The 16,724-nt window shown below is 42.9% G+C and overlaps 1 protein-coding gene across 7 annotated transcripts in view; it reads right to left on the reverse strand.

Moving 5' to 3' along the window:
• Positions 1–16,724, reverse strand: part of KMT5B (lysine methyltransferase 5B) — a 60,238-nt gene that overhangs the window by 14,168 nt on the left and 29,346 nt on the right. For all 7 annotated transcript variants that reach the window (XM_049892675.1, XM_049892670.1, XM_049892673.1 and 4 more), the window contains 6 exons: positions 11,477–11,545; positions 3,947–4,112; positions 3,440–3,549; positions 1,869–2,035; positions 1,538–1,557; positions 1,314–1,450 (listed from right to left, as the gene is read on the reverse strand). In XM_049892675.1, coding sequence (XP_049748632.1) covers positions 1,314–1,450; positions 1,538–1,557; positions 1,869–2,035; positions 3,440–3,549; positions 3,947–4,112; positions 11,477–11,545 — 669 coding nt within the window. The remainder of the gene's footprint in view (positions 1–1,313; positions 1,451–1,537; positions 1,558–1,868; positions 2,036–3,439; positions 3,550–3,946; positions 4,113–11,476; positions 11,546–16,724) is intronic.

Genomic DNA, 16,724 nt, shown 5'->3' on the forward strand with positions numbered 1-16,724 from the left:
ACGGAAGCCCCGGGAGACAGCTTCTAGTATTCCCCCACTTTATGGACGAGGCAGTTAAGACACAAGGCAGCAGTTCAGCAGCGTGGCCGAGATCACACAGCCAGGGAACTGCAGTGTCGCGGGACTCCGACCCAGGGAGGCCCACGCCAGGTCTCAGCTCTGAACCTCAATGCTGGGCCGCTGTCTCTACACCACAGTTTAAAAGCATTATCATCTCAATATAATTACCGCAAAGACTAAAGGAGGTTTTCTGGACCGCTCTAAGATTTAGCCAACACTTGAATCTTTTTTTTTTCAAATGTAGAAAAAGATAAAATTTTATGGCAAAAGGAAAGCAAAATCTCAGCAGCATCAGGAAGAGGCTTTCTGCCCTCCCTCCGAGGCTGGTGCCGGAGGGACACGCGTGGAGGCCACTGGCTGCCCAGGGGGCAAGGACGTGGTGACTCTGGGGCCCCGGCTGTCCCTCCCCTAGGCTGGCTGGGTGTGTAGACTGGTGTCTGCAGCAGGGGCTGGTGCTACCAGCTGACATCTTTGCTCAGAGCTGCAGCATGAAGAGAACGAGGGCTCTGACGCGAGGCTGAGCTGGGTTCAGAAAGGTCAGCTTCTGACCCTGCAACACGGCCACATCCCTGGTCCTCTCGACCGGGTGGCTGTGAGGACCGAGTGAGCCGGGGCTAGTAATGTCCGCAGAGCGCAAACGGGCTTGACCAAGCGGCTGCACTGCGCTGTGACAGGAGCCCTCCGCCAGCATGCGCCCAGACGTGCCTGAGGAGCTCCCTTCAAGGAGGTGGCAGACACAGACGTCAACACAACGATGGTGCGAGTGACAGGCCCGTCAAGGCTGATTTCATGGGTCTGTTTTTTTTTTTCTAGATGAACCACAAAAGAGGTTCTTTCTCTGAGTGCCAGCAAGGGACAGGAACTGTGAACATCAAAACACTAAAATTCCAGAAGACACAGCTTGAGAATAGGCAAGACAATACCGAGGTTTTCAGATGACTAACTGTGGTGAATGTCCTTTGCCATTTTTTGGGCAACCCCACTCTGACACTGTGTGTGTGGTGTTTCCCATTCTCTCTTTAAGTACATTTTTATTTTGATGGACTAATAGTGGCTGGTAATATTATGATCTTAAAGGGTCAGGTGCCCATGTCCCTAAACAGTCCTGTATCATTTGATTTTGGGTGCTATGCCGTAGAACACAGAGGACCATCCCTGCCTTTAAATGATAAAGTGAGGGTGTGAGTTAGTCCCCACAACCATCAGGTGGTTAAAAAGAAGGTAAAAGCCAGAAATCCTATGGAATACTTTACCTTTCACAAGTGTAACACTCGCAGAATTCATTATTTTCTCCAAAAAACCCATCTCCATAATAACAAGAAATTTCTTCTCCAGGTTCAATATCTCTTAAAGCCTTCACACATGCTGTGTCTCGGCCAGTTGACACAAACTGAAACAAGAGCCACTCGTTAAGAAATGGACACCTGAAGCAGAGACAAAATACTTGAGCTAAACATATAATTTTTTTTATGCTTACCTTGCAGTTAGGTCTGCAATCTGAAAAATGTCCAAAAGATAAAGTCAATTAACTGTTGTTAAGATCTGAAACACGAACAATTACAGAAATCTGAAGTAAGCTTTCCATATAATCTTACACCTTTTGATAGAAGGCTAGGTGCCAAGTTAAAGAAATCTTTCTTTTTAATATATTTGTGAAAGAAGAATCTGTATTTCAAAACGTCCTTGGATAAGCATTTCTAGTTCCTTTAAAATTCTATTCCGTAAGGATCTTACTGAGTTTGGGAAGGTCATTCTAACGTCCAGCAGGACTGCCCCACGCCAGTTAACAGCTTAGAAACACAGCTTACCGTGGTTTATGAACGCAGCAGGCCCGAGCCAGAGCTGGGCACAGTTCTTCCTCGTGGAGTACATGACACTGAAGTCGTTCTCTCCATGTCTAAGTAGCATGTTCTCCTCAATTTCTGAAAGTTCGGCAATACAACCCACCAGTAATTCTATTTTGTCATTTCGTTTCCTATTTAAAATATGTTATGTGTTAAAAATTACTAGCAATTATAAATAGTAAGGCTTCTTTTAATAAAATAAGCTTGCCCAATGAACACCAGGAATTGAGAAGACCTAGCTTTGCATATTTTTGCCTACTCACTTGGATCCCACCTAGGTATCTTCCTGCTGGAAGCCCCACAGCCTTGTACTAGTTACTCCGTTATCTGCATTGTCCCTTCAAGAGACAGGCCACTCTTCCCAGGCAGGAACTGGCTACTCTGTCTCTGAGTCCCCTGCAGCACTCATGGAAGTCCTGGAATGCTTGCTGCTCTGAATTAGCCTGCAGCCCGCTGGGAAGATGGCGACAGCGACCACAGGCAGGGAAGGGTCAGGAGACCCCCGTCTTGGGCCGCCACTGCTAGAGCAGCATCGTTTAATGGAGATGTACCGCGGGCCACGTGGGAACCTTAAATTTTCCAGTAATCATGTTAGAACAGTAGAAACAGGTAAAACTACTTTTAATAATACATTTAACCCAATATATCCAAAACACTATTTCAGCATGTAATCAATACGAGAGACATGCAGGTGAAACAGAACTGAATACGCAGTCTGGTGTGTAGAGCACACTTACAGCACTTCTCACGTCACACTATCCGTGTCAAGGGCTCGACAGCCCCAGGGCCGGTGGCTGCTGTCATGGACAGTGCACCCTGGAGCCCGAGGTCTCAAATTCCCACCCCATCCACCACCCAAGGAGCTTCAAGAGCCAGTAAGCAGGCTTGATACCACCCCAAGGTAAAGAACTGCCTGCTCACTTACACCCACCCACCCAGGATGCCTGGGAGTAATGCTCTTCTGCCCACTCCACCTTTAGGTGCCTGACTCCGTAATCTCTGGTCTCATGGGGAGTGTGTACGTCAGGGCTCACATCACACAGTCCCTCATCTCTAGCTGCCATCCCTTCAGCGGGTCTCAGATCGACCACTTTTTATTTAAGCTGGCATGTATGTGCATATATACGTACAAACAGGCAACGCTTTAGGAAGTCTCCACTAGTAGGTTTCTAGGATCATTAGGATTTCCTCCCCAACCTTTCTTCTAGGCCAGTAAAAGACTGACTCTGGAAGCCAGGTCATCCAGCCCTGGTTCCTTAGCCTTCCAGCAGTCTTGACACTGAGCGGGCATCCATCCAGCTCAATACAAGGAAAATGAAAGCATGCTGGCTTAGAGATGGGGTCTGGTCAAGCTGAGACTCCTAACCCCACTGTCTTGACTCAGCCGATAGGCCCAGGTGAGGACACTGCCGTGGCTCTTTCTGAGTAAGCACTGGCTTCGTTCCCCACCGTGAACGTCACGATAGTTCAACAGCAGTCTCTGGGAGAACTTTAAATAAAATCACTTTAAGGGTTTCTACTAGTATAATAGTTACCACTCTTTCGTTGCCACTATTTTGGCTCCATTTTGCTCTGATGAGTATCTATTACAAGGCAGTATCTCAAATCCACTGTCAGTTGCAAACATTCGCAAGTAAATAAATACCTAAAACAGGAAAAAGAATTTGATGTTAACTTTATCCTAAACTGGTTTCTGCTGCTAGACTTTCTCAGAATTATAAAAACCACCACCACCAATGTAAAAATATAAGATCATTAAGTAACAAACTTTTTTGTTACTTTAAAATTTCAGACATTTTGTAGTACCTAGCAATAATACCTTGGCTATGTTACTCTAAAAGTTCGCCAGGAATTTCACTTCTAGATGACGTTTTCTCTTTGAATAATCATCCAAATGATCTCCTCCCGTGTTACACCAGCTCCATATTGGTTAGTTTTACGGAAAACTGATCTAAAATTTGAGTGTTCACTAAAATTCAGGCTTTGATTTCCTTACTCTTATTCAAACAGATGAATAGCATTAATCTGCTTAATAAACCTACATGTTCTTTGAATAATTTCTCCTGCATTTTGTTCTTGTTAAGAAAATAGTGCCGCGCCCATTCGCCTGAAGTCAAACATTTGAAGGCTTTCTCCAAGTGCTCATCTTTCTTAAAACGCTCTATCACTTCCTTCAGTTCTTCTTGCCTTCCTTTAATAGGCCGAAACCTGAAAGAAGCCCAAACAGCGCGTTAGTTACCTGCCACCACCTTGCGCCACTGGTCTGCCTTAAGAGATCCTGAGCCCAAGATACCACTCTAAAACCAGCCATGGTTTTCCGAGCACAGATCTAACAAAAGAGAACCACCGAAAATCTTGATAATTACTACTCAAGTAATGGTGATTATCAGGAAAAAGAGAGCCTTTCTTTCTTCAAGCTGTATTTTATTTTTTTATTTGTTATCTCATTAACTGCAAGATCACTGATGATTCGCACAAAAGCTGTCTGCTTCAGGCTTGTACTAGTTGTCTACTTTGAAAGGTACAGAAGAAAGATCTAGAATAGAGCAGAACAGAGCATGTCTAACTGAGAGTTAGAATGACAAGAATTTTTTTAAAAATAATTTTTATTGTGCTTTAAGTGAAAGTTTACAAATCAAGTCAGTCTCTCACACAAAAACCCATATACACCTTGCTACACACTCCCAATTACTCTCCCCCGAATGAGACAGCCCGCTCCCTCCCTCCGCTCTCTCTCTTCGGGTCCTTTTCGCCAGCTTCTAACCCCCTCCGCCCTCTCATCTCCCCTCCAGGCAGGAGATGCCAACATAGTCTCAAGTGTCCACCTGATCCAAGAAGCTCACTCCTCACCAGCATCCCTCTCCAGCCCACTGTCCTAGAATGACGAGAATTTTTAAAACATGCAGAATCAAGCTGGGAGAGTCCAAGGCAATGAGCTTCAGAAGAATCATGAAGCAAACAAAATCATGCCATGAAGAGAAACATTCTCTATGTACACAGCCAGAAAAACCCCAAGCTGAGTATCCCAATGGGTTTTGAAACATCCCTTGATGTTCCAATCACCCATGTCCAATTAACCTTTGATAAGTGCATCCAGAAAACAAACAGAGTGCAGAAACGACATATCTGGCAGTGAAAGTGCTTCGTGGAGAAGTAAGGAAAACAACGTTGGGGTCAACTTTTAAAAGGCTCCTGTTGTAAATCAGTTATAACAACTTCAGCATACTACACTGCTAGGCAGGTATTAGCAGGTTCCTGGGTGGTCTGCGTGCTATAAACAGTTTGCGCTTGACTATTAACCGAAAGGCTGGTGATTTGAATTCACCCAGTGGTACAATGCAAGTAGGCCTGGCAATCTGCTTCTGTAAGATTACAGCCAAGTAAACCATAGGGAACAGTTCTGCCCTGAAACACATGAGATGGCCATGTGTCTGAACTGACTCGATGGCAACGGGTTTAGTTTACTGGTTTAGGCATATATTAACACATGATACAATCACAGTCCAAGGAAGACTTAAATATGTGAGCCCCTCATTCTAAAGCTGTTTTTCAGTAAAACGTGGTTATGACGATTAAAGGTACCTGGATCTTAATTTCAAAATTTCTTCTCATGTCAATTTTATTTGGCTAATTTTCCCAGTTTTTATCGTTCAAATCCAAACACCCAACAGAAAAAAGGAATTAGGCCACCATTCAAATAAAATACATTCAGAAAATAATAATATTAGTGGCTAAGGAGAAAAAGATATTTGAACTATGCATCTTACTCTTAACATGTAAGACCATGCATTTAAACCCGAAAATGCTACAACTGAGACAGGCTCTAGCACGAACTCCAGTGGAGGGAGCACCCAAACAGAATTTTTTCCCAGATAAGCTCTCACAAATGTATCCGTAACATTTTCGTGAAGATTTTTAGCCACAATATTTCATCAAAGACTATTTACTGGGTGCTGTTGTGTGCAGCAGCACCTGAGGTGCTATGTGAAAGATACAAGAGACAGAAAACATGGTCCCTGTTCTTGGCAAATTCAACTGGGAATAAAAGGCATACACAGGCACCAAACAGTTAATCAAGGCATCAGTACGCAAACGCACGTTATTACAGTGAGAGCCACACTCTACGGCATTCAGGAAGTATGGGGATTATAACCATACTTATAACTGACATCCATAGAGGCAATGAACAAAGTGATGAATTCAGTTTGAAAAGCAGCAGCAGAATATTAGTACAGCCAGGAAAGAATAGAGAATGAAGACAGAGCAACAGAAAGGTCAAGCAGAGGCTGGGGTCAAACAGTGGAGCAGAGGCAGAGCAAGCTGGCGGGCTAGCAGAGTAAAGAACTAGAACAAGACAGAGGGAAGACGTGAGGTACGGAGCAGGTACGGTTCTGTTTACCAGGTGGGAGCTACAAGACTTCCATCTGTTAATGCATTTGACACCACTATGAGCTTACTAGCTAAAGACCCAGTAAGCCTGAACTCTCACCATTAAGTAGAACTATCTGAGAGTTCAAACACACCCTGGAGATAAGATATGAAGAAATGGATGATACTCTATTTTTATTGTCCATTTTCAGTCAATTGGCATACAAGCCTTCACAGATGAATGGAAGTTCTTTACTTCAGGATGTCTTTAGGCTGTCAGAATATGGTGTCAGAGAACAACCACTAAAATAATCTAACTTCCATGTAATTGTAATACTGAACTACTACTTGTTGGTGCCACTGAGTTGGTTTCAACTCATAGTGACCCTGTGCACAAGAGAACAAAACATTGCCTTGTCCTGTGCCACCCTCACAATCACTGCTATGCTTGAGCCCATCTCTCCAGTCATTGTGTCAATCTACCTTGCTAAGGGTCTTCCTCTTTTTTGCTGACCTATCTTACCAAGAATGATGTCCTAAACCAGGGAGTGGTCCCTACTGATAACATGTCCAAAGTGAGACAAAGTCTCACCATCCTCGCTTCTAGGGAGCATTCTGGCTGTACTTCTTCCAAGAAAGGTTTGTTTGTTCTTCCGGCAGCCCGTGGTATATCAATATTCCTCACCAACACCATAATTCAAAGTCATCAATTCTTCTTTGATCTTCCCTATTCATTGTCCAGCTTTTGCATGCATATGAGGTGACTAAAAATACCACCTTAGTCCCCTCAATGAGACATCTTTACTTTTCAATACTTTAAAAGAGGTCTTTCGCAGTAAACGTGTCAAATGCAGTGTGTCGTTTGATTGCCTGGCTGCTGGTTCCAGGGTATTCATTGTAGACGCAAGCCTCGATAACCTCAATCTTTTCTGTTTATCATGATAGTGCTCACTGGTCCAGTTGTGAGGATTTTTGTTTTCTTTGTGTTGAGGTGTAATCCATACCGAAGGCTGTGGTCTTCGATCTTCATCAGTAAGTACTTCAAATCCTCTTCACTTTCAGCAAGCAAGGTGGTGTCATCTGCGCATCACAGGTTGTTAGTGAGTCTTCCTCCAATTGTTACACCGAGCTGTTCTTCATATAGTCCAGCTTCTCGGGTTATTTGCTCAGCATACAGATTGAATAGGTATGGCGAAAGAACACAACCCTGATGCACACGTTTCCTGACTTTAAACCACACAGTATTCCCACGTTCTGTTCAAACGACTGCCTCTTGGTCTATGTACACATTCTGCATAACGACCACTAGGTGTTGTGGAGTTCCCAGCCTTTGCAATGTTATCCATTATTTCTTATCATCCACAGAGTCCAGTGCCTCTGCACAGTCAATAAAACACAGGTAAACATCTTTCTGACAGATTCATCTGACTTCAGCAATGATACCCCTGGTTCCACGTCATCCTGTGAATCTGGCTTGAACTTCTGGCACTTCCCTGTCAATGTTCCCTGCCAAGGGCTTTTGAATGATCTTCAGCAAAATTTTACTTGCATGTGATATTAAGGATAATGTTCGATAATTTCCACATTCTGTTGGATCGCTTTTTTTCCAGTTGGTTGGCCAGGTGCCTTAGTTATCTAGTGCTACTATAACAAAAATACCACATGTGGATAGTTTTAGCAAAGAGAAATTTATTTTCTCTCACAGTCTAGTAAGCTAGAAGTCCAAATTCAAGCATCAGCTCCAGGGGAAGGCTTTCTTGCTCTAACGGCTCTGGAGAAAGTTCTCTGTCATCAATCTTCCCCCGGAACAGGTGTAGGGATCCCGAGTCCTAAAGGACGCGCTCTGCTCCTGGCGCTGCCTTCTTGGTGGTACAAGGTCCCCTGCCTCTCTGCTCACTTCTTTTATATCTCAAAAGAGATTGGCTTAAAACACAACCTTATCTTGTAGATTGAGTCCTGCCTCTTAACATAACTGCCAATAATCCCATCTCATTAACATCACAGAGAAAGGATTTACAAAACACAGGAAAATCACATCAGATGACAAAAAGGTGGACAATCACACAATACTGGGAATCATGGCCTAGTCAAGTTGACAGGCATTTTTGGGGTACTGTGACATCAGGCAACTGTTTTCCAAATTTTTTGGCACAGACGAGTGAGCACTTCCAGCACTGCATCTATTTGCTGAGATATTTCAGTTGGTATTCTGTCAATTCCTGGAATCTTGGTTTTTGCCAATGCCTTCAGTGCAGCTGGGAGTCTTCCTTCAGTATCACTGGTTCCTGATCATATGTTACCTCTTGAAATGGTTAACGCTGACCAATTCTTTTTTGGTACAGTGACTCTGTATTCCTTCCATCTTCTCTTGATGCTTCTGTGTCGCTCAGTATTTTGCCTACAGAATCTTTCAATACTGCAACTTGAGGCCTGAATTTTTCGTCAGTTCTTTCAGCTTGAGAAATGCATGTTCTTCCCATTTGGTTTTCTAACTCCAGGTCTTTGCACATTTCATTATAATACTTTACTTGTAGCCATCAAAATTTTATCAAGACAGAATCTTTAAGAAAATCAACGGGAGTCATTCTTGCCACAACCTTGTACTTGTGAGTTATTTGCATATGAAGGTCAGATAAGAGAACAAAGCTGCTGTGAGCCAAAGCTTAACACTTCACGCATTGAGAAATATGAAACGGCTGGGAACAACAAGCCATGTTTTGTACAGTAATCAGAAAAGCAACAGTTCATTTTGAGCAAAAGCAATGAATAATATATATGGCATTAAATGGTACAGCTACAAATGACACAGAGCCAAGTGATCTTTACATGTTCCACGTGGACTTGGCCAGTGGTGACACTCTATCTTGAAATAACTGCACAGCTCAACACATTATCAAGCAAGTCAGTCAGGGCTAAGTTCCCCTAAAGACCTAAGAACATTACAGAAAAGTAAGTTACGGGCCTGGAGGGGACACCAGCTGTTTTTGAAAGGCTTTGTATGTACTCTGCCCTTTCTAAAGCATGTTCCTCCTTCCCAGGTAAAAATGCCTTTTAGGTTTTGTTTACCCATTGTTTGTGACACCAAATAGCTTTATGCCATAAACCAGCACAAAACAACTCTTATTTAGGAATATTCTTTTGCCTTCCATCTTTCCTGTATTGACTTCTGTTTCTGCTTTCCTGACTTCCACTGCCTCAAACACAAATAAACCCCCCAGCTGTCCCATTGCTGCCCCTTGCTACTACTGAGCACCAACTTCCATCTCACTGAATGCCACTCACTGTCCCTGAACTGCTAACACTTACTATCCCATCCCAGTTCGCTGCCTGCCACGGGCATGAAAGGATAGTGAGGGAAGTGGTTATGGGTGCAGACGGGAAAGAGAAAAGACAGTTGTTTTCAAAAATTCCAGAGAAGTACATCAAAATCACTTGGTTCGTGGTTCAAGACAAATTCCATGATAGCAAATACTACGGGAAATAAATATAATTTATAAAGCTGTTGTAACTAGTAAGGCCAGTGCAATAGCCACTGAGGATGTCAGGAGGGAAAAAAAACTTCTATTGTTGAACAGAAAATACCCTCCCCTCTTCTTAATCATAATCCCTCCAAATCTCCCACACAAAGGGCATAAAGCCAGTCTCACACCATGGCACTTAAAGCTGAGGAACACACACAGATTATCCAATCTAGCCCGCTTCTTTCACAAATGAAGAAAAAGAGACTCAACGAGGCACAAGGACTCAGGGCTCATCAATGAAGACCTGGGACTATTAGCCAGGTCTTTTTTGTTCCCACTTTTTCTGGAGAATGAGAGCCTGGATTGAACCGTAATTCATCAGCAAGAAACCACTTATCTGACAATAATGCTACATATTTAAACTCCCAGTTTCAGCAACTAGCAGCTTTTGAAGGAAGTCAGCCAAGAGGCCGGTATTTCTTATTTCTTGTCAGACTTGGCTAAAGACCATGGTTTCTATTCTGTCCCCCTCCTAGCATCATATCACATGGGGGTCTCCCCGCCTCCTGCATTATGTTAAATGCCTATTATCTTATGGAAAGAAACAGGATAGGAAAAGAAAAATCTATTCATTATACAAAGTTTATTTTGTAGCTGGCAACTCAACTGTGGACAGAACAATACCACCCCAAGGCCATGGGTCAGTGGCCAGGCTGCGCTCCTGTGCCCCAGAGCAGGATGTGACATGGGTGTGCCCCTGGGCCCTGGGGCAGCTCTGGCCTGGCCCCTGACACCACAGTGACAGAAATGGTCGCAAACATATCTTTACGTATTGTAAAGAGGCGAGGGCCGCAGGGGCAGCAAGAAAAAGAGGTATTTGCCATTTTCAAATCAATATGCCCCTCTTCCCTCTTCTTAATATAAAATTTGCTACTTTAAATAACCAAGCATATTTATTTTTTCTTCCCACACCTCTCTCTGATCAACGGCTGTGTCCTAAAAAGCCGTCCTTTACACTGGCTATTACTAAAAGGGGCAGAGAAAGATGAACTCACACTCCCACACACCTGTGCCCCACTCTTTCCAGAAACTGGCTTCCCAGGCTTCCTTGCTATCTGGTCTTTCTGTCTCCAGACCCGAAACCACTGCGGCGATGAAGAAAGCCGCTGAAGATGTGTATTAGCTGTGCTACTGTACCCTCCATTCGTGTACAACCAAGGGGTGACTGGAAGGGGGCAAAAGGGAACAAAAGCCAGGGAAAGGGAAGGGGAGAGGCAGAGAGAGAAAAATGCTCACAGATTTAAGATATAAAACAAGAAACCATGAGGCAACACAGTGAACACATGTCCCCTCTGAAGAAAGTCTAACTGCACACGGACAGCTGGCAGACGGGGAGGCCAGTCATGCTAGAACCACAGCGCTTCATTCCTTCTCGACCTGAAAGTAAACAAGAACCAGAACATACCTGGCTGAGTCCTGCACCCAGCGCTCAGCTAATCCCAGGGAGTGACTCCTGCTCTTTGGATGAATGATTTGTTTCTTTTAAAATTAGTCTGTTATGAACTACAAATGTTTTTCTTTAAATAGAGCTATTACTAAAACCAAACTCTTTTAAAAGGTTTGCAAAATGTTCTACAACTTTGTTTATGCTGCCATCTCAAGTTAGTTAACAGCAAAGAGCACTGTAGTGGCTGAAGCAGGTCAGCTGTTACCATCTTCTTGTTTGTAAGGCGCTCTACCTACCTCACGGGGTTGCTATGAGGAAAACTGTCCGATTTTGAAAAATGCCTTGAGCTCCTCGAAGGAAAGGCGCTGTAAAAACACAAAAACAAACAACAATAACTCTTTGTATCATTTATATTTGTAATTTCTAAAAAAGCTTGACAATATTAGTTGCAGCAAAAATACTGAAAACGCTGTGGTATTCAAGAGCTTTATAAAGCCATGTGTAGGCTCAGCAGGACAACAAAATCCAATTCGCTAAAATTCTTTCCTTTCTACATAATTTTAGCCTTGATTATATTCAGTTAGAAGGTCTAAAAAACCTTCTTTAAGCACAGTCAAGCACTTGATTTAAAAGTGATAGTTAAAGTGATTTATAAATTCATATCCAACAGTAGACACAAGTAATCAAATATGTCAATCGGTACAATAAAAATCAGATGCTACGGCAGTGGCAGGACGAGTCAAGAGTGTACTGGCTCAACTCTCCAGCAGAAAAACCAAGAAAAGTTCTGAAAAAAGGGTGCCCGGCAGTGACCCCTCTCATTTCCTGATAACGCTATTTTCTGCTCGCTGCCTGCCCAAGGTCCCCCCTACTACTCAAGAGATTCAGAAAGCTCAGGGTTTTGCAGCCCCCACCCGGGGCCTCCTGGAAAGCACCTGTCCTGGCTTTACAGTATCTTCTCCCCCACGTCTCTACCTTTTTTTAAAACAGAAGTATTACCAACTCCAATCTGATTAAAAGTAGAATGTAAGTTTCATTATTGACAAAAGTCAATTAAATCCAAATTCTTCCCAATCGATGGGAATTACTATTTGTTTACACTGTTTCTAGGTATTCACGGTACACGTATGGTATGACTTACTAGTAAGTAAGGGATATATGCGGTTTAAAAGGTAAGCATTCAAAATACAGCCAGTGCGGAAATTCTCAAATCATTATAAATCGACTGTTTCTTGGCACTGTCCTTGATGGCACACTAAAGGCAGCAGACGGGAGGGGAGGCAGTAGAAGAGAAACTAAAAATGACCATCAAACTACAGATGCACAGACGTGAAGAGAGGCTAGTGAAACAAAACAGCACGTAGACAGCTTGCAAAATTAAAATCCAGCGTCCAGTGACATCCTGCAGTCGCTTCTTCTGCACCCTAAAGTCTATAACTAATAATTTAAGAAGTATTTATTGGTTACCTACTTTTTACTACTCTAACAAACACTGTACACTGTCCTTACTTTCTACGTATCATCTTTGAAAATGATATAAGTAAATTCTTGCTCAAAAGATGACGAACTACAAAGGATACTTTTATTTTCAGATAAATCCACTATTGAAAATGTGTGCCCTTCACTAGGATTAACACACTTCATTCATAAAATTTCTGGGTACTCCCCAAATGTCAGCTTAGAAGAGTTTTTCAAAAATATCTTTAAAATTAAAGCCTCTGGAGAAGGACAGAGAGGACTCTGGTAGAATGACAACCACCACACAACCACGGTGGCCGAGGGCGCAGACGCTGCTACGCAGCCCGGCTGGTCTAACCGGGGACGGGGGGCTTAGCTACCGCGCCCGAGGCCACCTGGGGGCGCCGAGAGCAGAATGAGACTGCGCTCTGGGAACATCAACAAACGCTTTTTTCCGCAGTTTAGCTTGTTTAGCCACTTTTAACTTCAGATGCTTCAATTCCTAGGGAAAAATAATTTGTAGCTGATGTATTTTCAACTTAGGGGTCCTCAAGATATAGTAATCTCTTGCATTTTAGTAACATTTGAGTGGTAATCCTGAAATTGACGTTTTATGACTCATCAGTTTTAAGTGAGGCCTAGGGAACTACCGATAAGAACTTTGTATCCATTTATCATATTACAACAAAACTCAGCAGGCTACATGGTTTGTTGTTGTTGTTGTCAGGTGCCATCGGGTCAGTTCTGACTCACAGAAAACAACACTGCCCAGTCCTGCGCCGTCCTCACCATCATCGTTATGTCTGAGCCCATCGTTGCAGCCACTGTATCAGTCCACCTTGTTGAGGGTCCTTCTCTTTTCCGCTGACCCTCTACTTTACCAAGCATGATGTCCTTCTCCAGGGACTGATCCCTCCTGATAACGTGTCCAAAATATGTGAGATGATGTCTCACCATCCTTGTCTCTAACGAGTATTCTGGTTGTACTTCTTCCAAGACAGATTTGCTCACTCTACCGTCAGTCCACAGTATATTCCGTATTCTTCACCAACACCACCATTCAAAGGCACCTATTCTTCTCCAGTCTTCCATGTTCATTGTCCAGCTTTCACATACATGAGGCAACTGAAAACACCGTGGCTTAAGTTAGGCGCACCTTAGTCCTTAAAGTGACAACTCTGCTTTTCAACATTTTAAAGAGGTCTTTTGCAGCAGATGTGCCCAATGCAATGCGTCTTGATTTCTTGACTGCTGTTTCCATGGACATCGATCGTGGATCCAAGTAAAATGAAATTCTTGACAACTTCAATCTTTTCTCCATTTATCACGATATTCCTTACTGGTCCAGTTACGAGAATTTTTGTTTTCTTTATGCTGAGGTGTAATCCACACTGAAGGCTGTGGTCTTTGATCTTCATCAGTAACTGCTTCAAGTCCTCTTCACTTTCAGGAAGCAAGGTTGTGTCATCTGCATAACGCAGGTTGTTAATGAGTCTTCCTCCAATCCTGATGCCCCGTTCTTCTTCATATAGTCCAGCGTCTGGGATGATTTGCTCAGCATACAGGCTAAGTATGGTGAAAAGATACGACCCAGACACACACCTTCCCTGACTTTAAACCATGCAGTATTCCCTTGTTCTGTTCAAATGAACTGCCTCTTCATCTAAGCACAGGTTCCTCGTGTTCTGGAATTCTCATTCTTCCCAACGTTATGCGTAATTTGTTATGATCCACACAGTTGAATGCCTCTGCATAGTCACTAAAACACAGGTAAACATCCTTCTGGTATTCTCTGCTTTCAGCCAGGATCCATCTGACATCAGCAATGATATCCCTGGTTCCACATCCTCTTCTGAATCCAGCTTGAATTTCTGGCAGTTCCCTGTCAAGGTACTGCTGCAACTGCTTTTGAATGATGTTCAGCAAAAGTTTATTTGTGTGTGGTATTAATGATATCGTTCAATAATTTCCACATTCTGTTAGATCACGTTTCTTTGGAGTGGGTACAAACGTGGATTGCTTCTGGTTGACTGGCCAGGTAACTGTCTTCCAAATTTCTTGGCACAGACAAGTGAGGACTCGGAGTGCAATATTCATTGCCGAAATATCTCAATTGGTATTCTGTCAATTCCTCGAGCACTGTTTTTCACCAATGTTTTCAGCACAGTTTGGATCTCTTCCTTAAGTACCATTGGCTCTTGATCATGTGCTACCTCCTGAAATGGACAATCAATTCTTTTTGGTACAGTGACTCTGTGTATTCCTGCCACCTTCTTTTGAGGTTTCCTGTGTCATTCAGTATTTTCCTCGTAGAATCCTTCAATATTGAAACCGAGGCTTGGATTTTTTCTTCAGTTCTTTCAAGCTTGAGAAATGCTGAGCGTGTTCTCCCCTTTCAGTTTTCTATCTCCAGGTCTTCGCACATGTCATTTTAATACTTTACTTTGTCTTCTTGAGCTGCTCTTTGAAATCTTGTTTAGCTCTTCGACTTCATCACTTCTTCCTTTCACTTTAGCTACTCAATGTTCAAAAGCAACTTTCAGAGTCTCTTTGACATCCATTTTGGTCTTTTCTTTCTTTCCTGTCTTTTTAATGACATTTTGCTTTCCTCATGTATGATGGCATTCCACAACTCGTCTGGTCTTTGGTCATTAGTGTTCAAAGTGTCAAATCTATTCTTGAGATGGTCTCTAAATTCAGGTGGGATACACTCAAGGTCATACTCTAGCTCTCATGGACTTGTTCTAATTTTCTTCAACTTCTGGTTGAACTTGCATATGAGCAACTGATGGTCTGCTCCACAGTCGGCCCCTAGCCTTGTTCCGACTGATGACACTGAGCTTTTGCATCATCTTTTATTTCCGCATATGTAGTCGATTTGATTCCTGGGTATTCCATCTGGTGAGGTCCAAGTGTACAGTCGCTATTCACGTTGTTGAAAAAAGGTTTAACGGGTGAAAAAGTTGTTGGCTAGGTGGTTAAGGACCTTGCTATTCCAAGTGTAGTCAGGGAGCTGGTTAGAAATGCAGAACCCAGTCCCCACCCCAAATCTACTGAATGTGTAAACCTGCATTTTAACAAGTGATTCTGATGGACACAGGAGGACTTTTATGGAAAACTGAAGTTATTTCAGACTGCAGAAGCCAGTGACAGGTAGCCCTTCACCATCTAAAGTAGTTGAAGCACGGGTTCCGATTAACTACTTCTATAAGCCATTAAAATTTTTCATTATAATGTCAACAGACCTCTCTCTAAAATGTTCTACATGCTCCCGTATCTCAGCAGACAATTTTTACAGTGACACCCTGATTGCCACTCGACTGCTAGGTAAAACAGTGACTCACATGTGCACACTTCTAAGCCAGCAAAGAGAAAGGCTATAGAGTGACTTCAATACTATCAGGGTTTTCTAGGAGGATATGAACACTGGCCTCTCTGTTCACTGGGGGAAGAAAAGGACTTAAAATAATGCAAACTAGATTACCTCTTGGACATCAGGGTACCGGATCCTGATGATTTTCCAGAGAACAACCAGCCGTTTGCCTATTTAGAAAACCTAGACATTTGCCTCTCTGATGGCAGAAAACTACTAAATAATCTTTCAAGTCCATTTCAAGTTTTAACTTCATTTTAGAAAATAAGGATAAATAGGACGACAGAAAATTACATGAAAATGCCAAAGACACATTTTTACCTGAATTACTTCTTTCTGATTTCAGAATATAATTGAAATGTGGACATATAGTATGGCTTTAATTCTAGCAAGGGATAGAACTGAAAGGAAAAAAAATGGACATATGACTCTCTCCAATCACCTTCACTCACAAGCTCCTGCCTTCCCCCAACTATGTATCAGTAACTATCCCTTTGGCAGTCAAGTCCCCCTAGGGAGGTCAGTGACCTAGAGCTACAAAACCCCAGACAGAGAGTGAAGGAGACAGAGTGAACAGGGGTCCAGAACTTGCACTATATTCTCAATTCCTATGGTTATTCTTTTCCAGCAGCCTTGAAAGCCCTTTGCCATGGTGGTAAGAGATACAGAAAAATTGCACAGCTCCGACCTCCTGTCTGTTGGAGGTCAATTAT

Source organism: Elephas maximus, chromosome 7 (genome assembly GCF_024166365.1).
Source record: "Elephas maximus indicus isolate mEleMax1 chromosome 7, mEleMax1 primary haplotype, whole genome shotgun sequence".
NCBI lineage: Eukaryota > Metazoa > Chordata > Mammalia > Proboscidea > Elephantidae > Elephas > Elephas maximus.